This window comes from Lithohypha guttulata (genome assembly GCF_036872675.1).
Source record: "Lithohypha guttulata strain CCFEE 5908 chromosome Unknown scaffold_3, whole genome shotgun sequence".
NCBI classification, from domain to species: Eukaryota; Fungi; Ascomycota; class Eurotiomycetes; order Chaetothyriales; family Trichomeriaceae; genus Lithohypha; species Lithohypha guttulata.
The window spans coordinates 40,959-66,477 of NW_027042752.1; the positions used below are offsets into that span (position 1 = coordinate 40,959).

The 25,519-nt window shown below is 49.4% G+C and overlaps 13 protein-coding genes across 13 annotated transcripts; 6 read left to right on the forward strand and 7 right to left on the reverse strand.

Annotated features, from left to right (window-relative positions):
• Positions 1 to 423: 423 nt before the first annotated feature.
• On the forward strand, positions 424 to 767 carry LTR64_003788 (uncharacterized protein; the record flags this gene model as incomplete). Its single annotated transcript, XM_064898138.1, has 2 exons — positions 424 to 598; positions 646 to 767. The coding sequence occupies 2 exons, from the start codon at positions 424 to 426 to the stop codon at positions 765 to 767; spliced, it is 297 nt and encodes a 98-aa protein (XP_064754095.1).
• A 318-nt stretch (positions 768 to 1,085) lies between these two features.
• Positions 1,086 to 1,590, reverse strand: LTR64_003789 (uncharacterized protein; the record flags this gene model as incomplete). Its single annotated transcript, XM_064898139.1, has 2 exons — positions 1,086 to 1,496; positions 1,582 to 1,590. 2 exons carry the CDS (start codon positions 1,588 to 1,590, stop codon positions 1,086 to 1,088), a joined length of 420 nt encoding a protein of 139 aa, XP_064754096.1.
• A 719-nt stretch (positions 1,591 to 2,309) lies between these two features.
• On the forward strand, positions 2,310 to 3,890 carry LTR64_003790 (uncharacterized protein; the record flags this gene model as incomplete). Its single annotated transcript, XM_064898140.1, has 2 exons — positions 2,310 to 2,948; positions 3,030 to 3,890. 2 exons carry the CDS (start codon positions 2,310 to 2,312, stop codon positions 3,888 to 3,890), a joined length of 1,500 nt encoding a protein of 499 aa, XP_064754097.1.
• A 654-nt stretch (positions 3,891 to 4,544) lies between these two features.
• Positions 4,545 to 5,585, reverse strand: LTR64_003791 (uncharacterized protein; the record flags this gene model as incomplete). Its single annotated transcript, XM_064898141.1, has 2 exons — positions 4,545 to 5,222; positions 5,277 to 5,585. 2 exons carry the CDS (start codon positions 5,583 to 5,585, stop codon positions 4,545 to 4,547), a joined length of 987 nt encoding a protein of 328 aa, XP_064754098.1.
• Positions 5,586 to 5,952: 367 nt separating this feature from the next.
• Positions 5,953 to 8,106, forward strand: MIF2 (mitotic fidelity of chromosome transmission-related protein; the record flags this gene model as incomplete). The annotated part of the gene is made up of 2 exons (XM_064898142.1): positions 5,953 to 7,954; positions 8,009 to 8,106. 2 exons carry the CDS (start codon positions 5,953 to 5,955, stop codon positions 8,104 to 8,106), a joined length of 2,100 nt encoding a protein of 699 aa, XP_064754099.1.
• A 299-nt stretch (positions 8,107 to 8,405) lies between these two features.
• LTR64_003793 (uncharacterized protein) lies at positions 8,406 to 9,510 on the reverse strand (the record flags this gene model as incomplete). Its single annotated transcript, XM_064898143.1, has 2 exons — positions 8,406 to 9,193; positions 9,501 to 9,510. The coding sequence occupies 2 exons, from the start codon at positions 9,508 to 9,510 to the stop codon at positions 8,406 to 8,408; spliced, it is 798 nt and encodes a 265-aa protein (XP_064754100.1).
• Positions 9,511 to 10,004: 494 nt separating this feature from the next.
• Positions 10,005 to 11,826, reverse strand: LTR64_003794 (uncharacterized protein; the record flags this gene model as incomplete). Its single annotated transcript, XM_064898144.1, has 4 exons — positions 10,005 to 10,937; positions 10,989 to 11,450; positions 11,518 to 11,655; positions 11,704 to 11,826. 4 exons carry the CDS (start codon positions 11,824 to 11,826, stop codon positions 10,005 to 10,007), a joined length of 1,656 nt encoding a protein of 551 aa, XP_064754101.1.
• Positions 11,827 to 13,476: 1,650 nt separating this feature from the next.
• On the forward strand, positions 13,477 to 15,015 carry LTR64_003795 (uncharacterized protein; the record flags this gene model as incomplete). Its single annotated transcript, XM_064898145.1, has 2 exons — positions 13,477 to 13,927; positions 14,153 to 15,015. 2 exons carry the CDS (start codon positions 13,477 to 13,479, stop codon positions 15,013 to 15,015), a joined length of 1,314 nt encoding a protein of 437 aa, XP_064754102.1.
• Positions 15,016 to 15,698: 683 nt separating this feature from the next.
• On the reverse strand, positions 15,699 to 17,252 carry LTR64_003796 (uncharacterized protein; the record flags this gene model as incomplete). Its single annotated transcript, XM_064898146.1, has 1 exon — positions 15,699 to 17,252. One exon carries the CDS (start codon positions 17,250 to 17,252, stop codon positions 15,699 to 15,701), a length of 1,554 nt encoding a protein of 517 aa, XP_064754103.1.
• A 177-nt stretch (positions 17,253 to 17,429) lies between these two features.
• Positions 17,430 to 18,986, forward strand: LTR64_003797 (uncharacterized protein; the record flags this gene model as incomplete). Its single annotated transcript, XM_064898147.1, has 2 exons — positions 17,430 to 18,237; positions 18,274 to 18,986. 2 exons carry the CDS (start codon positions 17,430 to 17,432, stop codon positions 18,984 to 18,986), a joined length of 1,521 nt encoding a protein of 506 aa, XP_064754104.1.
• Positions 18,987 to 19,624: 638 nt separating this feature from the next.
• LTR64_003798 (uncharacterized protein) lies at positions 19,625 to 20,524 on the forward strand (the record flags this gene model as incomplete). Its single annotated transcript, XM_064898148.1, has 7 exons — positions 19,625 to 19,660; positions 19,710 to 19,848; positions 19,896 to 19,980; positions 20,029 to 20,057; positions 20,120 to 20,140; positions 20,189 to 20,258; positions 20,308 to 20,524. The coding sequence occupies 7 exons, from the start codon at positions 19,625 to 19,627 to the stop codon at positions 20,522 to 20,524; spliced, it is 597 nt and encodes a 198-aa protein (XP_064754105.1).
• A 2,003-nt stretch (positions 20,525 to 22,527) lies between these two features.
• LTR64_003799 (uncharacterized protein) lies at positions 22,528 to 24,266 on the reverse strand (the record flags this gene model as incomplete). The annotated part of the gene is made up of 2 exons (XM_064898149.1): positions 22,528 to 23,907; positions 24,171 to 24,266. The coding sequence occupies 2 exons, from the start codon at positions 24,264 to 24,266 to the stop codon at positions 22,528 to 22,530; spliced, it is 1,476 nt and encodes a 491-aa protein (XP_064754106.1).
• A 933-nt stretch (positions 24,267 to 25,199) lies between these two features.
• On the reverse strand, positions 25,200 to 25,517 carry LTR64_003800 (uncharacterized protein; the record flags this gene model as incomplete). The annotated part of the gene is made up of 1 exon (XM_064898150.1): positions 25,200 to 25,517. The coding sequence occupies one exon, from the start codon at positions 25,515 to 25,517 to the stop codon at positions 25,200 to 25,202; it is 318 nt and encodes a 105-aa protein (XP_064754107.1).
• Between the last annotated feature and the right edge of the window lie 2 nt (positions 25,518 to 25,519).

A 25,519-nucleotide genomic window follows, 5' to 3' on the forward strand; every position in this document is an offset into this window, starting at 1 on the left:
TGATGGTCGTTAAGATAGTGGTGCACACTGTTTGGTTGCGCAGTTTTGAGTGGAATTGCGGAGAGGGAGGATGGCAAGGACTATTGAATGGTGAAAGATGGTTTACCTAGTTGGAAGAAGTGAGCAGACTATTTGAACAGATTACAGATGAGGTTGAATGAAAGACGAACGAACCATTTGACAGTCACGGTTTGTTTGCGGCAGGTGCGGCAGGTGCGGCTTTTGATTAGTTAGGGAGATGCCTGGCCCGGACACGCATGGCTTGCGGTTCCATTAGATGCCTGAAGAGCCTGCGTCATGCGAACAAGACTGCGACTTCCTTCCTCAACACTGTTCCACCACCACATCTCATAGCAAGTGGTTGCAGCATACTTCTCTACCACAGTCTCTCAAGACATACAGATCCCGATACTAATACCCAACATGCGTCTCACAATCCTATCCATTCTGCTTGCCTTCCTCTTCGTTTTGACGCTTGGCGCAGCCCCGCAGAAAGCAATCGTTGTCTCCTTTGCAGACCCGAACACTCCTCAGTCAGAAGTCGACAAAGCAATGCAAGCGATCAAGGACGCTGGCGGTATGATCACACATGAATACAGTATGCTTGTCTCGGCAATCCAACAGGTTTCTGCTGACATGTCTCAGAACTCTTCAAAGGCTTCGCAGCGAAGGCATCCGAGTCGGCAATTGAAGCGATCCAGGCTCTAGGCAGCAAATATGTTCCTACGATTGAGCAGGATATCACCTTCTCGACACAAGATCAGTGATTGATTCAAGGCGACTGCACGGCTATAACAATGAAGATCATGATCCTTTGTAACTTGAGACTTCTCCCAGATTGTATATAGGACGTAGCAACATGAATCACAAGCAGTACTCTGTCCTGAAATTGCTTGCAGGCCTGGATTAGACTATTTTTGAACAGTCTCTTCTCCTCCTAAGTTACTGTCGGTGTACTTGTTGTCGTATCTCATTCCTCATGGCACCGTTTCCTGCGTCACTTTCGTTTTCCAAGATTCTTTGAGAGGGGTATACCCAATAACGTCAAACTGCCCTTTCTTTGTACATGCAAGCCAATATCTAAATCAGGACTTGTTCTCCAATCTCAATGTAAGAACAAGAAGCGTAACATAAGCCGCAATACTCAGTGCGGTCAGCACAACAACCACGTTACCACTGGTACGAAAGCGCTTCCGTTCTTCGCCGCCTTGCCCAACCTCGTTGAAAAACTGTCTGTTGCCCTGTTGTCGTCTGTAGGCACTGACAAGTAAAACTCCTGCTCCATATACCGCGAACAACGCTCCTATGCTGTAGAACTCGGATGTGAAGATCTTGAGAATAATGAGGGCGAAGGAGAACTGAGAAAGAGAGGTCCGAACATAGGCTCCTTCGAATGTCCTCTGAGCGGCACGAATCTCTACCAGTTCAGGTTCTGTGAGTTCGATACTGCGGGCGCGATGGGCACGTAGACGGAAGCGGTCTTCTGGATGACGAGACTACACAATGTGTTAGCTGTCAGTGACTGCAACGTGCACAATAGATAAGCCAGAACTAGCTGGATGTTGAAAGACTTGAACATACTGAGAACATGTTCGGTCTCGGGAGGTTGTTTGATTCAAATCCGCGTTATCTGGATCATTTTGTGCAGTTTGTGATCTAGCGATCTCGATATTGTCACACGGTCGGCCAGTCCAATATTTTATCTTAGTATGCCCTGGAAGCGAATACCACGATTTGGTTCTTCAGGTAGTGCGACGGACGGTTTCAAGTTGTGACGACTGGCAAGAACAGAGTAGAGCGAGATGCATCAGGAAGTGAATACTCATTTCTGCTAATTTTATTCCAATAATTTATGTGATGTAACGTCTTAGGTCGCGAACCACCCATCTCTACTTCTGCTGCCTTGAAGATCAGTATCTGGCTATTGACGCCAAATATCTCGAGCAATCACTGAACAGTACTTCGAAATCCTGAGAGCAGTGCTCCGAATCTTGTGAACGCAGATACAAAATCGAAGTTGCTTGCAAATGTACTCAGTTCGGAGAGCTCTCCGCTCGAAACCGCCCCCATCAACATCATGGTCAATACCCGACACTGTGCTCAGCCAATCACAACTTCTCCACACAGAAGTTCAGGCTTTCTCGGGCTATGCTTCGCCGAGGACTACCTGAATAGGTTGACAGAGATTGAAGAGGCAAAGGTCCACTCTACTATACTTATTCATGGGGTATCGTTAGATAAGACGTTGTGAAGGACGAGGGATCACCTTTGATCTCCCACTCCAAACGTGTCATCCTCTACAAACCACCATGGCTGCCTCGGAAAGATTAATCGATGCTGCTGAGGTTGCCAAGCACAACACCACGGAAAGCTGCTGGGCAATTTTATATGGGCAAGTCTGGGATGTTACAGACTTCTTGCCAGAGCATCCCGGCGGTGCCAACATCGTGCTGAAGTTGGCTGGGAAAGATGCCACTGAAGAGTATGACCCTGTACATCCACCAGGTACCTTGGAAGAGAATCTGGATCCGTCAAAATGCTTGGGTCCAATCGACCCGAAGAGTTTACCAGAGCCTGTCCAAGCAGCGAAGAATATTGGCCCAGAAGCAGATGACAGCAGACAAGTTCCACTCGCAAACTTATTGAACTTGGATGAGATTGAGGCAGCTGCCACGAAGAAGCTGAGCAAGAAGGGTTGGGCGTACTACTATTCAGCCTCTGACGATCTTCAGTCAAAACACCTAAATAATACAGTCTACCGCTCCATATTGCTTCGGCCTAGGGTCTTTGTGGATTGCAAAGAATGTGACCAATCGACCACATTCCTAGGTCACAAGCTCGATACACCTATCTACGTCTCACCCGCAGCAATGGCAAGGTTGGCTCATCCCGATGGTGAGTGGGGCATCGCTCAGGCATGTAAGAACTATGGTGCTATGCAAATCATCGTAAGTACAAATTTTAGTCCAGACTCTCAGTCCATACGGCTGCTGTATGTCCTTGCAGGTTCCCTGACTAACGAGTAGCAGAGTAATAACGCTTCAATGACACCAGAGCAAATCGTGCAAGATGCAGGGCCGAACCAAGTATTTGGCTGGCAGCTGTACGTTCAGACCGAGCGCAAGAAGTCAGAAGACTATCTAGCACGCATCAATAAGCTTGATGCCATTAAATTCATCTGTTTGACACTTGACGCACCTGTTCCAGGCAAGCGCGAAGATGACGAAAGGAGTAAGAATATCACTGAAGATACTGACGAGGCAATCAAGGACGCCGGTGGCCAGAAACTCAAAGGTGGAGGCGGAATCGGTCAATCACTCTTCTTCGGCACGGACCCAAGTTTGACGTGGAAAGAGACGCTGCCTTGGCTGAAGAAGCAGACTAACAAGCCGATTATTCTCAAGGGACTTCAGACTCATGAAGATGCGTATATTGCTGCTCAGCACGCGCCACAAGTACAAGGTATCATACTCAGCAACCACGGCGGACGCGCACTGGATACAGCGCCACCTTCGATTCACACCTTGCTCGAGATTAGGAAGTACTGCCCGGAAGTCTTCAGCAAAATAGATGTTATCATAGACGGCGGCATAAAGCGTGGAACGGATATCGTCAAGGCATTGTGTCTGGGTGCGAAAGCAGTCGGCATCGGCCGCGGAGCGCTCTTCGGCCTTGGTGCTGGTGGTATAGAAGGTGTCGAGCGAACACTGGAGATCCTGCGAGATGAGACTGCAACATGCATGCGGCTCTTGGGCGCCAAGACTGTGCCAGAATTAGGACTTCATTTCATCAACACGAGAGCTGCGGACCGGGACATTTACGATGGTCCAGCGAATCTGCCTGGTATTGCTGGTGCTGTGCAAGGTTTGGTGGCTAGAGCGAAGTTATAAGATGAATACATGTCGAACCACACACTGTGCAGGACGACAGAGTACCACAACATCGACACTTCAACCTCTTCAGAAAGTGACACAAATTGGGTTAGCGAAAAGGAGGCACAGTGTTGTGTCGGTGGATGAAAGCTGATGTATCCAATGACATTCGATCCAGGCTCCATTGTTTTTTTCAGCACACTATCAAGGCAGCCATTAGCGACAGTCGCGTGATCCAGTAGGGAGCATGACTCTTATGCTCCTTGCTCAACAACTCCGAGAATGGTTCGGTATACACCCATCAGAAGATACACACTTCTCAAGTCGAACCCAGTCGCACGCAGTCGGTACCGGCTATACCGTCAGCAATAAGTGTGTGTCACAGACACGATGTGGATGGATAGTCACACATATACGACTGGTAACATAGCTACTCGCTTTGAGCGCTCTCGTGGGGATGCACACCCTCAGCACCATGTGCGTGCGCAGAGGATATACATTCTGGGTACCACTAGTACTCGCATGGATGCTGCGGGCATGATTATAAAAGAAGTTGGCGGTAAATAATAATCATACAGAGAAGGAGGGCCAACATAGTCGGAGACCAGCAGGAGACGAATAGACAAACAAGGTTTCGTGGATAATGTTCTGTATGGCCCGACAAGGTTTTTCTCAGAAGACTTCATTGTCAACACTCGCACCAAACCAGTTCCGCAACTCCTGCTCTTCACTATTGATACCCCTCATCATGGTATCGCCTACACCAAAATATTGGCTCAATCTGTTATTCTCCTTGTCATCATCTGGCCAATCGACCTGAACTGCTTTGCTTCTGTCTTCAAGCATATCCTTGACCGTGCCCCAGCTGAACCTACACTCTGAACCCCAGCCAAACATATCGTCCATATTGCCTTTGAGCCAAGTAACACATTTGGCGTCACTTGGATAACCACTTCCCCAACCGACCTCATCAATCATGACGCCGTTATCCTCGAACTGAGCTTGCTTGCCTTCCACGACCTTTGAGTACAGAACTTCGCAGCTCACGTCTCTCGTGACCTTTGCAACCACACTAGCAGCACTAACACAAGGATACAAGCTGTCTGCCTTCTTCTCAACAGTAATCTTCACAGTCGGAAAGATGGCTTGCAATTTCTTCTGGTACGTGCCAGGCTGCCCGATGGTATCAACATAGATCTCAACCACATTAACCCCACGCTCAATGACACCACGAACCACCTCGACTGTGGCGTCCATGGCCTGTGCATTGAGGTTATAGCTCCCGCCGTTTCGCATCATCCCTGCACCAATATCCAGGGCTGATAATGACTTGATGGCCCAGCCACAATTCTGATGCAAGTCACTCCCCACCGTGCATAGAGTGCGCATGAGCCGTGCACGTACAAGGGGTGTTAACACTTTACTGTCATCGAAATGGTGGGTCTCTGCTAGAAGAGAGTGCTGGAGTTCGATTGGAAGGTAGAAGATCCCGTAGACCATGGGGCCGATGACGGGGCCACGACCGGCCTCATCGACGCCGAGGACAACGGGTGTGCCTTGTGTGTTGGTTGTGGCATTGTTACTGCTGATATTCGTTGGCATTGGGCTGTAGTGAGTGTAAGAGTGGCCGGAGTGGAGGTTGTTGAGGTGTTCTGAGACTGAGGGTGGGATGTATTCTGTTGCTACTGGCTGTTCGGGTGTTTCTTGGGACATAATGAAGAAGGGCTCCTTGGGCTCTTACAAATTATAATATTTAAATCCGCGACGACTTTTCCAATGCTGATAAGAGCTTTGTCGAAAGGCTTGTTATGCCAGACTAGGTGCGTGACTCAGCGATAAATTGTGTGAATTGTACCTTTTTCTTCCGTAATGAGCTTGGAGGACGCGTTTCGTTCGTGTTTGGCTCGCGAAAGCGTGTAGTGCAAGCAGCCGACGATTCGCCGAAACAGGATCCACCTTCCATAATCATTGTTTACATTGGCTCGAAGTCATTCTCACCCACTAAACAACCGAGATGTATTGCTATACCGACCATCGATACCTCTAATTCGACTGCTATACTACTGCGCCTGTCGCGAATATGCCGACAAGGTCAGCTGCGCCAGCTGGCGACCGCGAATATGACTATACGAACGTTGGCAAGGTCGGTCGCAGGACAGGATTGACCTTGGAAGCACGCCCGGTCGATCAATACGGCATGGAGGAGATAACTGGCTTGTTTTCGTCGCCGAAAAAGCCCTCGCCAGTGGCGCAAAGAGTGATCGTGGAGTCGATCGAGGTACATAACAAGACACCTCGTGCAGGTAGTGGGCGCGCTCGTCTAGAAACACCAGGAACCGCTACTTCTACACGAAGATCAACAAGAGGTAGCTCACATCCACCTCCTCGTTCAGCATCACCTCGAAAATCTGGGATCACCGGTTCGGCACGAAGGAGTGGCGCGGTAGATGTCCTTGCGCATAAGGAAACTCGAGAGGAGGCAGAGAATGCGACTGGGAAAGCGCAAGAGCAAGGACAACAGCTGGAGCGGGAGCCAAAATCCGTCAGAACACCTTCTACGGCCCTTCAAACCAGAGTTTCCTCAGCAAAAGCTGCCACAGCACGTCGATTCAGTCCAGAGAGGACTCCTCTACTCAATCGAGTTCTGGGCCGACCATCGAGAAGTGCCGTTGTTGGTAGAGTCTCAGATGTGCAATCAAGCATTTTACAAGAAGAAATAGAAGATGTGCAAATAGATACACCCAGTCATTTACAACCCAGTCGTGAGCTACCGGATGAGTTGCGGGTCGAAGACAACATGGATGTCATAGGTACTGCCGAAGATGAGGAGCCCGACGAAGAGCCCATTCAAGAGCAGGTCAAAGAGCTTGTCGAGGAGCCAGCCGGAGCGCCAGTCGAAGCGTCTGTCGAAGAGTCCATAGAAGAATCAATCGAACAACACAACGGGGACACAATCAAAGAGATCGACCAAGAGCCTACAACTCAACAATCAGATCACGAAGACAGTGAGCCAGAAATGCCACCTCTGCCTCCTCCCGTCGACGACGAAGACGAAGACCAGACCTTCGATCCTTCAATTCTAACAAGCAGACGTGGGCAACCAAACAAAGCAAATTCTAGGAGGAAACGCAAGTCAGATGCCACAAGAGATATTGAAGAAGTTCGTGCTGTGTCTTCACCAGCAGCAAGAAGAGCAAAGAGAAGAAGGACAGAAAGTGTGTCGAACAGTCAGGATGAGAGTCATGTACAGAGTACACCTGAACGACCTCAATCTAAACAAAAATCGAAGCGAGGACGTAAACCGTTGGCACAGAAAGACACAAATAAGAAATTACCGAAATCAAGACAGAAAGAGGTAGATGATATGGTCGAAAGGATAAGAGCGCGTCCAGGTCAACAGAGATCACTATATATGCTGCGCAAAGAGACACCCGCGGACGATAATATCGCACGCACAAGATCTGGCAGAATAAGTGTGAAGCCTCTAGCTTGGTGGCGCAACGAGGGTATTGTCTACGACGCAGGAGATGGCAGTGGAAAGAGCCTGGCAGATGGCGCGCGATTCCCACTCAATAGCATCAAAGAAATCGTACGGACGGATGAATATAACAGCCCGTTTAGGCCGAAAAAGAAAGGTAGACCAAAAAAGGGCAAAGGCAATGCCCGAGAAGATGACTCCGATGTCGACCTCGATGGCAACGAGGATATGGTAGACCCCGAAGCTGACGACTGGGAGCTGGAGAACGGTACACTCAGGGGACGGGTAGCAATTTGGGATGTTGACCAACAAGCTCCTGTCGACGAGGAGGAAGTAGCTGAGATTGCTTACGCTGCTGGTGCCATTGAAACAAAAGAAGTAAAGGGTTCTGAATTCAGATATGCCAAGCTTGTGAGCACACCGTTCTCTGGCACGGGTGTCGTGGATATCCCTCCTGGTGGGAGCAAGAAACCCAAGAATTCTCGGAAGATGCACATGTCGTTCTATGTGGCTCAGGGCAGAGTCACTGTGGAGGTCGGACCGTTGCATGGAGAGCCGACGAGATTCAGTATTGGCAAGGGCGGCTTTTGGCAAGTTCCTAGAGGTAAGATTGTCGTTCCTGAGCCAAAAGGTGCCTTTTCGCTGACTTGTCCTGCAGGCAACAATTATTCCATCGAGAATGAACACGGTAAGACTGCCAGGCTGATATTCAGTCAGGCGTGCGAGCCAGCTCCAGCTGTCCAGAACGAGGGGTAGTCTCTCTGGTCTCTGTTGTTGACGATGTATGAATGTCGATGTATATGATGCAGTGTATTCTTCTTGAGCAAGTATGGTTGTCCGTATTATTCTGGCTCTTTTTTCGGAGCGAAATGAGAAGATATGAACCTCCTGGCGGTAGCAGATGTTCATTAATCTGTACTCCTGGCTGGCAGACTTCTTAACATGGTGCATCGATTGGCACAGTTGTGATTGAATTCAGCGAGCTGACACAGCCGGTCGTGATGCTGCTAAAGTGTCGGTCCAGCGTCGACTCTACGCTCGATAAGCGAACTCGTTCAGATCTCTTCCATATCGCTATCCACCAGATCATCGAGTACCATGAACACATCTCCAACTTCGATCTTTTCTGGTCTCACGAGCCCACCATACTTGGCTCCTTTTGTCTCAAACACTTGCCTCTTCTCCCTGCTTCTCTTCCCACTCTCCGTCACAACCTCAACCTCCACACTCCCATCATTACGTCCCACCGGCTCATCAAACTCCACCCCAACCCAAACACATCCCTTCTCTCGGTCACCGCCCAAACCTTCAATCTCACCCACATACCTCACCACCCCCCTCCGCTCATCACTCCCATCAACCTGACACCTCATCCCAACCCCGATATTCTTCCCCTCCACCACCCTCATATCCTTCTCCTTCCTCTCCTTCACTAAAAGCTCCAACGGCTTGGCATGCGGATCAAACCTCCCTAAATGCTGCCGCTTCTTCCATGCCAAAACACTATCATTGAGCTTCTCATACTGCTCCTCGGGCATAACGTATTTTTCAACATTACTCACGTCGCTAAAATTTTCGCGTGTCCCTGGTGGTCGAAGGTCAATGACTTGTAACTCGCTATTTCGCGTTAGACCCCATCGTGCGTCGCCGGCGAGGGCACTGTCTGGTGAGAGTGTGATCCAGGTTTGTCCGTCGATGCTGAGAGTGCGGAGGAATTGTGAGGAGGCGGGGATGCCAGTGATTGGTTCGAGGCGGGTTTTGAGTTCGGACAGAGTCCAGGAGGGGGTTATGCGGCGTTCGGAGCGGACGAGGATCTTGGCGTTGGGTGTTGTGTCGTGGGGGACTGTGATGGTTAGGGGGATGTCGTGGGGTGTTTGGAGGGACATGGCTGTTCTGTTGATGTGGTTGAGTTCGTGAGTGTGGCGCTGCTGAGAAGGAACGACGAGCAGTTCGTGAATCTGGAAAGTGACTTGATTTTCGATTGATTGAAGAAGTGAGTTTGGTCTGCTGAAGATACTCTTGTCTGTGACCGGCTACGTAGTTCCCGGGTGACTTGTTAGCGGCAACATGTGACTTGTGACGAGCATTACGGTCAATCCTTACTTAATTGTCCGGAGTAATAATGTCCTGAATGTTGCACGAATACGTACTTGTGGTCATACGGGTCACAGAGAAGTGTGCCTTATTATAAACGACTTGTGTGTTCAGACGAGGCAGCATTGAATGACACATTGGATCTGTGCCAGAATATTTGAGCAGGGTTGATTTCAAGACCACAACTGAGAGTCCAGCCGTGCTCACCACTAGGAGTGCAGAGATCCGCGCCTATATTCTATCGCCTGGCAGTTAAGGTCCACGACGATGATCCTCGCCGTAGATCGGTGATCTTCAAAGTTCGATGGCTCCTTGTACCCTCTCGCTAAGACGGCCAGCTCTCTGGAAGTGTAGTCAAAATCCCAAAATGCAAGCAGACATGTCTATATCAACCAACGCAAGTCAGACTCACTTCTCTTTTTCGCGAGATAACAAACAGATAACAAGAGCTGTTCTCCAAAGATGCGTAGAGTTGTGCGAGTCCACGGCGGCACAAGCATATACTGGCCGAGAGATCTTCAGCTGAACTCCTTCGAAAGTGATGTCGTGGGTCTTTCAGCTCATTGGTTCTCCAGCAGTAGTCGTCGCAAAATCTTGCCTGCTGGGTTTCGAGGTATTTGATCCACGAAAACCACTCCACCTGTCAGACGCTTGTAACCCACAGTCTGGGACGATGTCCAGGCACAGATGTCGTCGTCATCGATATGACTTCCCTTAGCACGAACGACGTATGCGCGCGGATGTGTTTCTTCCAGTCCAGCATGGTCTACTGAGGTGACGCCAGCGACTGCACAATCGACGACTTTGGGATGAGAAACGATCTTCTCCTCCAGCTCTTCAGGGGATACTTGCCAGCCCTTGACTTTCATGATATCCTTTATGCGACCAGTGATGAAGACTTTGCCGTCCTGGTAATAGGCACGGTCACCTGTGCGGTAGCAATGCTCGGAATCAAATGCGGTATGATTTGCAGCCGGGTTGTTTCGGTAGCCAAGCATCATGGCGGAAGACATGACCGATGCCTCGCCATATATACCCTCTTTAGTGATAGGTTGTCCGTCTTCCGAGACAAGTTTGAGTTTCACATTGGCGAGCAGCTGACCCACACTGCCACTACGATCAAGTTCCATGTCAGGCGTCAACGTCAGCCATCCCGTCTCCGTGGTACCCCAGCATTGTGAGATACGGCAATCTTCATGCAGATATTGGTAGAATGCGTCTTGAACACAAGGCGCCATCTTCGAACCTGCACATATCAAGCGACGTAGTGAATGTAGCTTGTGCTTTAGCTGATCTCCATATTGAACCAGCATCGAGATAATGGGAGGAACAACTGGAGCATCAGTAATGGAGAAGTCGAAGACAGCATCGATGAACTCGTCACGATAGAAGCGAGGTAGGATGTATGTCGTGATACCAAGCCGAAGAGGTAGTATCATAGCAGTATTGCTGGCGAAGCAGTGAAAGATGGGCAGACTAACCAACTGTGAGACCTACCTCCACAATTAGCACACAATGAAACAGTCAGAGGTTGTAAAATTTACCTGTGCTGCTCTTGCTCGGTATTGTTCTTCAAGCGTCAGGGCTTGTGAGACGATATACTTGTGAGGTAAGACAGCTGCCTTCGGCAAACCCGTCGTGCCGCTTGTTGTGGCATGTATAGCGGGTCTTGTTGTGTCTGTATGGATGAGCCATTGTTGCTGACCATGTTCGAGAAGCACACCGAACTTGTTGAAACCGTTCGGATCAGTCTCCCCGTCTTCACGGTGGTGACCATACAGCTGGGGATCTGATTTGCCATCGAAGACAAAAACCGACTGAAGGGTTATGCCACATGCTGTTGTAGCTTTGACGATGTTGCCCGAGTACGGTGCCTGAATGACCAGATACTTTGTAGCCGTGACATTAAGGTGGTGTTTCAATTCGGAAACTGTCAGCGCGGGATTCGCGCCAGCAACGACTCCTCCTGCACCAATGATGCCTAACCAGATTAGGGGATACAAGATCTGCCGACCCCAAAACGTGGTTAGCTGCTTCACAGCAATGTACAGCTTAATTCTTATCTAGACTCACATGGTTTGCACTCGATATTGTTACACAATCTCCCTGTTGAAGGCCTATCTCTTTCCATCCTTTGCACAATCTACGCACGATATGTCGTGCAGTCGCCGCGGTTATGTTCTTTGTGGAATCCCTGGCGTCCACAAATATCTGGGGTCGTTAGCGAGGCGCTTTTCCAGGGTTGAAAGAGCATCGAACAGGTTTATTCTCATCGTATGACACGTCACCGTCGAAAGTGAAACTGAGGATGTCGAAGTCGGGCACCTTCAGCGGTTGAGCGGAGATCCAGAAAGAGGATGATGATCCTGAGCTTGTAGACATGGTAGGGTACGGCTCGTTACACCCAGCGATCAGTGTCTGCGGTTGTGAAACCTCGCATTGAGCGGTAACGGGCAGGCGCAGGTCAGGTAAGACGAAATACTGATATGATGGCGGAAGGCTGTGACGAAACAGAAAATGACTGGATATGTCGGCCGCGACAACGACAAACCCCAACTAGGTACGCATGCAATTTTCCTCGTTCAAGGTACTCAAATCCCATGTAAGCACATAGGTGTTTGTAAACAGGCTGGGTTCAACGCTCTGTCTAGAGTCAAAGTCGTATGCGCAAACGTGCTTAGGGTATATGGTATGCGATTCGGCAGATTTCAGTCAGTGTGCTTCTGTTCGATTATGGTGATGATTTGCGGGTTGCAACGGGAGGGAATATTCGTCATTGGTATGACTACGAAATTGATCAGCCAGGCAGTTTCTCCACTATCACTCGACCCTTTGAGCGTGGCTGTGAAAGCAACGAGGTGTTTCCACGTGTAAAGGTAGTGCATGGCGACCACGAGGCAGAAGAACCTACACGTCACGCTTAGACGCGCATCTTTGAGATACTGGTAGCTATTGAAGTGGATGGTTCGCTATGTATCAGCAGATGTTTTATGGTAAGATCTGTCAACCAGCGTTGACGTGCGCTAAGCGTGGTTGCAAGACGCGCTGTCTGCAAGAGAAGACATCGGCTTTGCTTCTAGACTGGTTTTGACAGCCAGGGGTCAGTATATATCATTCTTTGAGCGCTGATGTGTTGTCAACCCAACCTAACGTTGTTGAGCAATGACTTTGGGGCAGGAGCATACCAGATTTGAGGAAAAACACCTTCCACTCCAGGCGTTCTGGCAGTAAGCGAGCAACGGCAGGTGCCAATTGGTTCCCGGAATCGGCACTCAACGCGATTGTCGACATCCATGATGCTGGGACTATCATCGAATGATGGGGTTGCCCATCCTCAACCTTCGGTACCTGGCGCTGTATTGTGGGCGGATGATTATTACCAGCTTGACTGAAGGCATGAGCACCGCTTCCTGAATCACACGGTTGAGCACGATCGGGCTGTAATCCGCCTCGAGCATTTATTTCACATCTTCCACGTGTTGAGGGACACTACTCCCGTCTCTCGGTTCACAGCTACAGGCTTTTGATATTCCAACCCTCAAGGTGGTTCACTCCAAACCGGTCGCACTCATGCTCATGGTCGTTCTGCATCTGTCATCGATGTTAGGTTGCGGTATTCAAAAAGCTTACCTTCAGACGACGTCTGTCAAAACAGCTTCGGCACCCACGACCTGCATTCGTTGATGGTCATTGGATCTATGCCGATCACTTTTGTTTGATTTCACCATACTGCTACTATTGACAGTCGACAAAGTCAAGAGACAAAGGCTCGCTCTTTCACATAAGCGTTGCCCGGTGTTGCTCAAGTGATATAGTCCGAACGACGTCGACATCGACGACATCACCGGTCCTATTGCTACTCCAGGTAAGTTTTCGCCATGTTAACTTTCAAAACACTAAATCCATCAACTCGAGAGCACAATGTCTCCTTTTTTCTTGTCAAACATATGGAATCCTTCGAGACGTTGTTTTCCAACAGGACACGATGAGCTGACCAAATGGCTGTCAGAGCTAAGCCGCATACATATAGGTATGGCTATTGCCAGTAGAAATACAGCCCTCATTCGAGAGGACATAGATCTGGAAAAAGGTCTTCAGCTTTATTTCAAGGATGGACTTGGTGCTACAGCTCGACCAGAGCCGGCGCTCCGGAAACAGGAGGAAGTATACAGCAACGAGTCGTTCATTAGTAGCACCTCGACTTTGACTGCAGAGAAGATTAGCGGTTCTGGAACACAACAATTGCCCAACAAGAAACATGGTCGTACTCACCGCAACATGCGGTTTACTTTCTTCTCCGTGTACCGCAGATTACATCTGCTTGTGGTGCTGGCAAATATAGCCGTAATCGCAGGATTATGGGGATCAGGAAAGCTTTTCAGCCTCGAAACAGAACTGATCGGTACTGCAGCCGCAGCCAACCTTCTTGCCGCAATTTTGATAAGACAAGAACTGATTATCAATCTGCTATTTGCCACATTCGGTATGTGCCCGCATTGGCTACCACTGCGTATACGTCGGTTAGCTGCCAAAATCTACCATCTGGGAGGAGTCCACTCAGGAGCTGGCATCGCAGCAACGATCTGGTGGGGCATTTTCAACGTCCCAATCGTGAGGGCTTGGAAATCAGACAGCTTTCACGATACACGGATTGACAACGCTGTACTTACCATTACCATTATCCTGGATGTGCTACTGATAGGTATAGTTACCTTTTCACATCCATGGTTGAGGTCAAAGTTCCACAACATCTGGGAAGCAATACATCGGTTTGCCGGATGGACAGCCGTTGCTCTGTTCTGGGCTCATGTGGTACTGAGTACTCATGCACAGGAGAAAGCAAGTGGTCAAACAATGGCAGAGCTTCTCGGCAGAAATCCTCTCTTCTGGATTCTTCTCGTTGTTACCGTTTCCCTCATTCTGCCTTGGCTGCGGTTGCGAAGAGTGCCGGTACGAGCAGAACACCTTTCGACGCATGCAGTCCGACTGCATTTTGGCTATACGAACCTTCCGCTGTGTGCCGCACCTCGGTTCTCTGACAGTCCGCTCAAGGAGTGGCATGCTTTCGCGGGTATTCCTGAGTCAGATGGTGTTGGCTTCTCGGTTCTGGTCTCTGATGCAGGAGACTGGACGAAGAAGATCGTCCAGAGTCCTCCGAAACAGCTCTGGACCAGAGGCATACCTGCCAGAGGCGTTCTGCATGTTGCACCAATTTTCAAGAAGCTGGTGCTAGTGGCAACTGGTTCAGGAATTGGTCCTATATTGTCGTTGCTTTATGCGCGCAACCTCAACGTGAGGATTATCTGGTCGACCAAGGACCCCATCCAGACGTATTCATCTGCGATAGTTGAGCAGGTGATACAGGCCGACCCCGAGGCAGTCATCATCAATACTACCAAGCGAACCACCAGAGGCTCTCGACCCAATCTCGTCCAGGAAGCATATGACCTTTACCGGAAATCACAGGCAGAAGCGGTCTTTGTCATCTCAAATCCCCAGGTCACACGTAAGGTCGTATATGGGCTCGAATCCAGGGGTGTTCCTATTTTCGCACCTATCTTCGATTCTTAAGGTGTGTTACCTCACAGGAAGTTTGCACATGATGCACATCGAATTGTATATACATACCAATCATCTCACAAGTTTTTGGCACGTTTGCGGATACAAGGGATGAAAATAGCTGGGACATCCCCGAGCATTGACAGTGAAGGTACTCAGCCTGGAGGGGACCTTGGGTTTTAGAGAATGTAGATGAAGCAGAGTTATGGTCAAAGTAGCTTTATGGTTGTGTTACACATAGTCACACTAGTGGCATCTCCTTCACAGTTAGTATGATATTGTGTACTCCTAGTCAATCTCAAGAACTGTTTCAAGCTCTTTACTCTACCTTTTGTACCTCACTCTTCCCTGAGTTTATGCAAAAGTGTAGGCAACAATCTTGCCTAAGAGTAACGGCAAAGCAGTCACTCATTCTTCGACATGTTACAGAGTCACGCTGCTACCAGCCAGGGCCCTTGTCAATTCCAATTTCTTATCTGCAACAATGTCGTGGTGGTTGGCGTGGTTGGACAATGGGTTAGCTGTAGGAGGTGGAAAGATTAGCGCGAGAACAGAAGATAGTACAGAAACCTGATGTTTTAGTACTTCAATCATATTCACGGTCAAGTTTGAGAACATTCTTTAGCACACACTCTCATCTATCATGCTAATCTCATCTACCAAATACCAGAGATTGAAGTCTGGTGGTCAGTCAATCACTCATCAGCAAAAATCCACCTTCCATTTCCCGATATCGCATCGTCGTACTTCTTCTTAGTCTCAGCTCTTTCCAATTCTTTAGCCTTCTTCTTATTCTCCGCATCCTCCTGAGTGCCAGGCATGTCCATCGTCCAGAAGCCAGGAGGATCTGCTTCCTTGTCATAGTCGACTCGTTGCCTTCCAAACTTCTCAGCTACAAATTTGACCCTTGCTTCGGCAAGCAGATTATTCCTGGCTATGTTTGTAAGGGCGGCGATTTTCTGCTCTGAGTTGGGACCTAGGAAGCGTAGTAGAAGCTCGTCGTCGATGAGCTTTTCGCCACGTTCGTGCTGGCCTGGCATTTGTGGGAGGGTTGCTGCTATCATGTCGATGCGTTGTCGGTTGCGGCCGTGGAGGTAGTCGTCTATGGTTCTTCCTGCGGTGTCTATCCAGCGAGGGTTGGGTTTGAAGTGGTATGAGGATAATTTGTCGAGGGGCTTTGAACGTAGAGGCTCTTTGTTTTCGGACGGCCGCTTTGAAGATCTGTTTGAGGGACGACTGTCGATAGTAGGTCGTGGTCGTGCAGTGTTTGCTTCAGTGGTGTCAGCGTGGATTTCTTCGCTTTCTCGTGCTATGGTTGCAGTTGGTAGAGGCACTTCATTGGTTGTGTGGTCAATGTTGGACATAACTGGAGGCCTCTTGCTCAGTGAGCTTGGCGTTGATGTGTCTTGCGCGGTAGCCGGACTCGTTCGACTCAGAGGAGACCTACTTGCTACAGGAGCTGCGAGTAGGCCATCTAGACGATCATACATTGACCTTTTCCGAGTGGCTGGTGTTCTTCCTGTATCTTGCTCTTCAACCACATGGTCGTCGCCATCCTCTGCGAGGAGTGGTATAGCGGCAATCTTCTTTTCCACAACGCTTCTCTTAGAGGCATTGGAAGAAGATCTTGAGTGACGCATGTTTACATGAAGTTCTTGTAGAGAATTGTCGCCATGCTTCTGGCGTTTCCTGGGAGGTGATGAATTTTCGATCCTCTCGGAGTGCTCTATAGGCAGAACTAAGAGGGGAGCACGTTTGGGTGAGGAAGGTTCAGGTGTTGAGAAGGTAGATCGTGGGGATGAGATGGGCGCACCCAGCCGACCATTGGCCTTCTCCTTGTATTGTCTGAGCTTCTTCTTCAGCTTGTAAATTTCGGCTTGAGCTTCCACGTTCTTCTGAAAGAGTTCATCGATTTCGTGACTCTGCTCTTGTGGTGGCTCATGCTGATGCCGCGTTGCTTCAACGGGATCAATCCTCAACTGCTCAAGCTCTTGCCTCTCCTGTTCAGCCTCATGTACCTGTTGTTTTGCATCATGCAGCTCTTTCTTTAGCCGATCGACCTCGTTTGACAGTGCCCGCTCAGCGTCATTCTGCCTAGAAAGCTGCACCTCTTTCCGCAATCGTTCGTTGTCTCGTTGTAGTCGCTCAAGGCGAGTCCCCTGATCTCTTATGGTCTGTATTTGCTCCTGGCTTTGCGACAAAGCCAAAATAAGCGTGTTGGTCAACTCACCAGGAGTATTGACTGACATCGATTCAGCTAGGTTTGCCTGTTTCGCAAAGACGCGTCCTGCAAAGTGTCTATCGCGCCTCGGCAAGTAGATAGCCCGAGCCGCGAATGGAGATAACCGCCACGAATAGTGCCACACCTCGTCCTACGAGCAAAGAGGTCGCACCTCGATATAGTAGTGAACCGCTCCTCCACAGCGATGAAAAGAAAGTCAGAGGCCGAACTCTCAACACGACCAGCGAAGCGTCAGCGAAATGGTACCCAAATTCACCTGTTCGACTTAAGTGACGAACTCCTGCTGCGCACACTATCGTTTCTACGCATCGAAAGTCTGATACGATGCGAACGCGTTTGCCAGAAGTTGGGGAAATTATCAAGGGATAATTTGATATGGCGCGAGCGGTACTTCGCCCACTTTGTTATACAAAGCACAAGACGTCTACCATACCTGAAACCTGCGACTCTGCGCGAGTACGCCACTCCAATATTGCATCGTTCGTCCCGTTATACACAATGGATTGCGCACTCGCCTCTAGTACATGCCGGCTCCGACACGAACTGGAAGCAGGTTTTCAAGGTCCAATACAACTGGCACAGAGGAAGAGCTAGGACCTTTGAAATGCAGGTAGGCTCCACCCCTACTCCAGTTGTGCTTGCGAAGGTGTATCGAGGCTGCCTTTTCACGGCAGACCAAGAACATGGCTTGCGTACCTGGAAGGATGGCATTGAGACATGCAAGCATGTTCTAAGCAGAAGGAGTGATCCGTCTGCCCTGGATATTGAGTGCGAAGGAGGCCTCACACGTGTCTCTCTCGGCCATATTGACGGCTTTGTGGAGATTTATACTATAGACGCATTGGGAGGAATTCATTTGAGCGCTGATGCTTCATTTGGCGGATCACCGATAACGTCCGTGGCCCTGGCATGGCCATACCTGATGACAATGGACAAGTCGAATTCCATCGCACTGTTCAAGAGTTGCTGCTCGTCAAATGATGATGATGCACGTATGAAGTGCTTGGCTAATCTACATTGTGATGCAGATTTGGCACCTGCGGCACTGTCGCTTCGACGAACCCCAACAACTCTAATGGCAGGCATAGCTTACGCTTTCAACAGGTTCAGGTCTGGATGGTGTTTGGGATTGCAGGAAATACGCATGGATCTTGCAGGCTCAGTCTTGAAGAACAGAACGACCTCAAGTGTGACCACACCACTTCGACAATCTTTCAACGACCAACCGCAGTTCACATCAAGGTCCGCCTCCACGTCGCCTTTCGGGCTGCATCCTCAACTTATGCGCGCTCCAAACAGCTTGTCATATTCGGGCTGTTACATTCTAGCTACACTGCCTGACAACACGCTTATGGTTTACACCGTCACCTCGACGGCAGAGAAACTGGAGATCAACGTTGGAAGAAGATTATGGGGACACACCTCGGCAGTTTCAGCCGCGGAGGTCACCAGTACAGGCAAAGCTGTCTCGATATCTACAAACAGTGAAGAGATGCGATACTGGGAATTGGAAGAAATACTCAGTTCCTCTTCGCAAGGCAAGACAAGCACTGCTATCAAATCGTCTCACATGCTGAACGACGCTATCAACAAGAGAGGTAGCGGACTCGGCCTGGCTATCAAAGAAGTCCAGCGAGAAATGGATTTTGTACGGAGAGGCATATCCTTTGATGACGAGCAAGCAGTGGTGGTCGGGCAGCGAGATCAGGGACAGTTCATTTCATGCTTCAATTTCGCTTAACTTTTTCCCAATCATAATGTGAGGCTCTTTCAATTGTGTTCGCTCTAAACCCACGACCAAATCAATACCCTCACAAAGTCATGAAAATGTCTTGCAGTGCCGATCACAATGCGGTAGGGCAACGGCCAAAAACGTGGCGGTAGATGGGATCCACTCACTGTCCCGCTTTCCAAAAATCTGGAAATCTTCGCGATAGAAGTGCGCTCCGACTTGGTATTGCAAGCATTGTTCTTCTGCTCTTTTTCAGCCGCGACATTACTGAATACGCAAAAACCGATTGTTGTTTAAGCAGATTCCCGACAGCTACCTGCAACTTTGACCATTCTATACCGTTTTCATCCTTCTACCGAAAAAGTCGTTCACCTATATCATCATGGAACGAGGTTGTTTCAACTGCGGTGAATCCGACCATCAGGGTATGCGAACTACTACACAGGTATTCGAGCATTCCTTCTGACACAATTATAGCTCGCGATTGTCCTAAGAAGTCAACCGCGTCGACCTGGTGAGCACATTCAATTCTGCTTGCCGAATTTCTTACTGACTCGAAACCAGCTACAACTGCGGCCGTATGTCGTCTTCGTTCGAGTTTTCCATCACCATTAATAAAGAGTAGAATCTGGTCACATGAGTCGAGAATGCACCGAAGCACCAAAGCCGAAGACCTGCTACAAGTGTATGGCTATTGCAGGCTGAACAGACGCAGTTACTTACACATAACAGGCAATCAAGAAGGTCACATCTCCAGAGACTGCCCTCAGGCTGATGGAAGTGGACAACAAGGTGGCCGTTATCAAGGCGGTAACAGCTACGGTGGTGGCCGAGAGTGCTACAAGTGCGGCGGTCGTGGTCACATGGCCAGGTAAGCAGACCAGAGAACCTTCAAACGTAGGCTAATATATCTGACAGAGACTGCACCTCTGCTGGTCCTACCAGCGGGTTCGGTGGTGGTTTCCAAAGCCAAGGTGGTTCGCGAGGCGGTCAGACTTGCTACGTGAGTTATTATTGGTTGATGCCTGCGACATAGCTGACATTCAAGCAGAACTGCGGTGGTACTGGTCACATGGCTCGGTAGGCATATTCTACGAGACTGCTTCCGTGCTGAACTAACCGTTGTCAGTGACTGCAACCAGAGTCGAAGCATGAAATGCTACGTAAGTGCGAGACTGTCTCAAGAGGGAATGCCAAACTAATCTCATTAGAACTGTGGAGAGGCTGGTCACTACTCAAAGGATTGCTCGATGCCTCAAGCAGAGAGGATTTGCTACAACTGTAAGTCACAATTCTCCTTCAAGCGCATCTCTAATCTCCCACAGGCAAGCAACCTGGTCACCTCTCGTCCGCTTGCCCAACTACGGCTTAGCACGCTGCAGACCAGGACAGCGTTACCACCACCCTCAGTGGTTGGACCTGAACTCTTCACGCTCTTCCGCCTTTGCTCATCATCGACCTATATGAAAACGTCACAGCCTAGACCTGATCCGATAGAGATCAACTTTCCCGACGAGCTTCGGCCGATGGCCACACTCAATCCTTGACGGGGTCTGTGGCCTGCGAATCCGAACTTCTCACTTCGCTATCAACCACACCTTGAGAATCGGAATGAGCATGGGCCTTGAGCTCCCACATGGAATGACAACGACGTCCACGAATACGAAGTGACATGAAATAAGTGAAGGATGAGGAAGAATTTCATTGAGTTGCGCCATATGTAGCCAACTTGGGAAGTGGATGTTGACCGACCAGAAGTGATTGCTGGACTGGATAACAAAATTGATCCTGTTCTATACAAGTCACTTTCCTGCTCCTTGCGCCTTCGTGATACTAATCCTATACCACAAACATAGCAAGACAATAAACGTAGCTCTATTCCCTAGCCCAAACCTCTCAAAAAGCACAAAGACACCCACCACCCGCTGACCCCCGATCCAAACACTCCGTCGTCAAAAAGTGCGACTGACATTTTAACGAAGTGCTCCCTGGCTCCCCATTACAAATACACCCGCCATAACAATCCCTCAGAAACACATCTTTACCATGCAAGACGCCGATTTTCCTCGCGCCCTTGGCCTCATCGATGTGGCAGGTTATGGCTGCGAGCTGGTCGAAGGATTTTTGTGGTGAGGGGAAGGCGAGGACAGTGGTGCTGGAGAGGAGGGTGAAGGTGAGGGTTAAGAGATGGATGGGGTGCATGGTTAGGAAGAAGTAGTAGTGGGTAGGTAGTGTTGATGGTAAATAATTTGGATGAGCCTGGATCAGGTAGATTTGCTTGTTTGCTGGCTTGTGTGAGAGTGGGAAGTCGTGGATAGTAACTAGAGTATTGACAGGTTGGGAAGTGAATTGGCTTTTCTTATTGAGACAAGCTTCCGGCTTTCTTGTACGAAACAAAGAAAAGGTGGATCTGACCAAGTAAGTATGATGAGTCGGATGGGGTGTGTGTGTCTATTCAGGGGTGTTGGTTTGGTTTCTTTGTCAAGAACATGAGTAGGCTTGATCTGTAACATTGACCGCAGCCTCAAAGGGAGACTCTGTGGTCTCTATATCCATCACAATACTCGGTCATCTTGCTTCGTTTGCTTCGGCAATGCCGCTGACTTTGACGATTCGACTCGTTCGTTCGACACGTCAGAGAACTCAGGCCTGACCCAAAGCAGTACCACTACCGCAGCCTGGTCACCGGATCTGCAACAAGCACTGCCCGGAGTTATTCATACCCTCAAGGGCTTTGCTCAATACATAGTTTATTATAGACAGAATGCATCGACCTCGACCTCCACCAGCATATCTTTGTCGACAAAGCCACCAGGCACTACGATCATCGTCGCGGCTGCACCGATCATGTCGTTCGCCCGGATAATTTCCTTCTCTGTATCGTTGACTGTGAATGTGTCACGAAATGCTTGTCCAACGGAATTGCAATGCTCGTGATTCTGTACGCCGCCCGTTAGGATGATCGCCTTAGCCAGTCATGGAACGGTACCCACGGAAACGAACATCCTCACTCTGATGATGTCTTCGACACATCCGTGTAAATTCGTGACTGCATTGATGCACGTTTGCATCGCACGAAGAGCCTGCTTATAAGGATCTCCTGGATGTTCAATTTGCGGTATGTTGTCTGAGTCCATAAAAAGTGCTGTAGAGCCGGATACACATATAAAAGGTCCGCGCTTAACAGCACGAAAGTAGCCGAACCTCTGCTCATATAAGTTCTGAGTTGTGAGTACAGTCTTCCGAGCAGTCGGGATTATGACACCCTCTTGGGCGGAAAGGACCTGCTGCATCGTCGTTGCTACGATCGTTCCGACTGTGCTTCAGATGTCTGATGTTGGTAAGAGGTTGCCAGCATTTGATCGTGCTCATGACTCATCGAGATCGTTAGTGTCCATGGTCCCTGATTTTTGCCGCAACTTCATGGTATGATAGCGGCACTAACGGCAAGATTTGGGTGTGTAAAAGAGCTGAGGGCGATCATATGCTCGTTAGGCTCGTACTCGGATAGTATGGTGTTTGCAACGTGGGCACATCGAAATCCAGGTTGTTACATGGTGGATGTACTGAACCAGTAGTTACCCCATAGGTACTCGTAGTCCTCTATCACTCCACCAACCAGGTCTAGCAACGGTTTGCCTTTCAGACCACCAGAAACCTTCATAACGGCACGTTTTGTGACGTTTTCGTAGAAAGCACCTCGCATCCCCCACCAAGCTATGTTCCAACCTCGCTTGGTGAATTCATCCCGTTCAAGAGCCGACAGCCCGTTTCGTGCTCCTGGAACTCTCGAGGCCAGATCATGCTTTGCAAGTTGTCGGGCAAAGTATTCAACTGTCAGGCCGATCAGCCAGGGTGACCAGTTTCGCTTCCATTTTGAGCCTTCGTAGCCATATTGCCGAGCTAATCGTTGCACTAAAATGGCATAGATAAGTGGGCGCAATATGTACAGAACTTCCGCGGCTTGTCCTTGGAAAGAAGTGAGACGATGAACAAGCTGTTTGACGGGCTTGATATCGTCAGGAGTGATGATATGCTCGAAGAGATAGGAAGACACATAATCCGGCGATGGCATAGAAGGCATAGTAAAGCCAGTCCTCGGTAGTAGAAAGGGATCAGCTGGATTGTGATGTATTGAAATTTTGTCAGAGTCGGACATAGGAGGAGTGAGAATTCCAGTCTCGCTGAAAGCCTCTCTGGGCTCGAACGGAATAGGATCGAGCAGTTTCAGGTCGTCTTCCGAGAGGACCTCCGTCGACAAATCTCCTTTCTGATCAGCAGGAGCAAAGTCATCTCGGAGTGGGAGTGGTGGGGTGACGACAGGACGAGAGTTGGTCAATCGCAGTAGAATCATGCGCAGAAGAGCCTTGAAGGACTCGAGGAAGACGACGACACGCCATCGAGAGCGCTCGCCGCCTCTCTTTCGAGCCGTCATCTCACATAGCAATTCGGTGTATTGCACAACCTTCAAGATAGTCGCTACTTTTTCGTATAGTGTAGATGAGTCGGCCCAGAACATAGTATATCTGGCATGGCGAGAGGGTCTGACTTTAACGCTCTCCGACGAGGAGGATTTGGAAGCGGCTTCTTTGGCACGCTTTTTCAGGAGGTGGTCGTGGTATATGGAGAGCAATTGCACGAAAGTGTGAACAGACTCCGCAGGCAGTTCCGAGTCGTTGAGTCGTGCACCGGGCAGAAGATAGGTCAAGGATCGTAATGTGCTTTCGACCTGGCCAACAGACTGTGCGTTTGACGCGACGTATTCAGCGTACATCTCTGGTAAATTCTTAACTTTCTGAGGTAGTTCTGACGACGCGGCAGCGCACGATCGTAATGTCGCGTTGGCCGCCTGCCATATCGATGCAGCTGCCATCTCGCTGCACCTTGCACAGCAACCACTCAGTCGAGACCGGATTGACTTGCTAGCGGCCTATTTGGAAACAGTTAACGATGGTTCTTGGGAAGGAGGAACCTGAAGTGGGAGGAGCGGGAGATAGGGATGTCTGACTGCGCCCGTGACGCGATTGGTTGGCCGATCTGGACACGACTGCGAGCCGAGGCCTGCCAAAATGCAAAACTGGACGCCAGACCTCAATCTGATTTGTGAAAATGAGCAGATTAACACTATTCTTTATGATATATCGAGTACTGCACTCATTAATGCAGTCACGATAAGACAAAGTAGGTGCGTACGTGCGCGTGGTGACCAGCACTGCCTCTAGCAAGCGTGACTTCCAAAGGAGCAGGAAGTGGTGGGCATTTACTCGTGCCTTCCTCCTTCGCAATCATGCGACACTCTGGGGTTACCTGGTTGCAAACAAGATATTTTCACGCGTACTGTTGTTCATTATTATTGTTCGCTCCGTGCCTCAGGCCATGTGTCATTCATTAACCGGATCAGCTTCGCCATTGATTGCTTTTGACAGTTTCTGACGAACCACGACTGTTCACTACAATTATTGCTATAATACTAATTGTCAAGCACATCTCCCTAACTCAGTCGGTCGAGAGACACTGCCCCATTATTGAGCAATGTCTCAAATACAGCAGCGCAAATATCCCTCCAGAGCACGACGGACGCCTCAGAATAAATCTCAGAATTCAGAGGATGCTACAGACCAGGCGTTACTTGATGGAGAAGCCGAGAGACGCCCAGCAAAACCAAAGCGGATTCCGGCTCTTACAACGTCAAGAGTGTTTGGCACCAACTCACCCGTTGCTGATCGAGACGTCAATATCCAAGCTTTTCTTGCGAAGTGTATGAGTCAATGGGACACTTACACGCTGGAGGAGAAGCAGAGTATTAACACTTCATTACCTACAACGCGCCAGAAGATGTATGATGACGTGTCTGGAACGCAGACTCCGCCCCTATTGCCTGATTTCTGCTCTAAGGATCCCTATCTCAAGAGTGCTGCTGCAAGGTTCAAGAGGGATCTAGCGGACGGGTATTATCAGAAATCTTGGCAGGATAAGGCTAAGAGAGCTCATGCAGAGCGCCTGGACGGCAAGTTCGATGACTACCTTACTGCACACACAGAAGAAATGTTCGTTGAAGATGGAAGCGAGGAAGAAGACGTTTCAGCTCAGGATGAGCTGATCCAAGAAGATGGGGATGGCGAATATGCAGACAGTCAGGCTCAAGGCAGAAGAGGGAGGAAAGCTGTTAAGAGAAGCTGAAGAGGTTAGTTTGTACGAAAAGGCAACTTTGTGTTTATCACATTAATTGCTAGCATCGCGGTGCTCCAGCCACAAATCTACCAGGCTAGTGGAGGGAAGCGATGTTGACGTATCACTCATACCTTCAGAATATGATTCTGCAACTGCATCGCAACTGCCTTCGTCACTGTCTCTGCCAGCAAGACTATCTCGATCAATGTCCATATCGAACATTTGAAAGCCTGTTTCTCCATCCGCGAACACACCATAGGTGTCGTCCACAATGTCCATGTCGTGGCTCTCAACTACCTCACCTGCATGATCCCTAACCTGGTCGAAAGCTGAACATGTAGGCTGCATATGCAATGCCTCGCACGCCATCA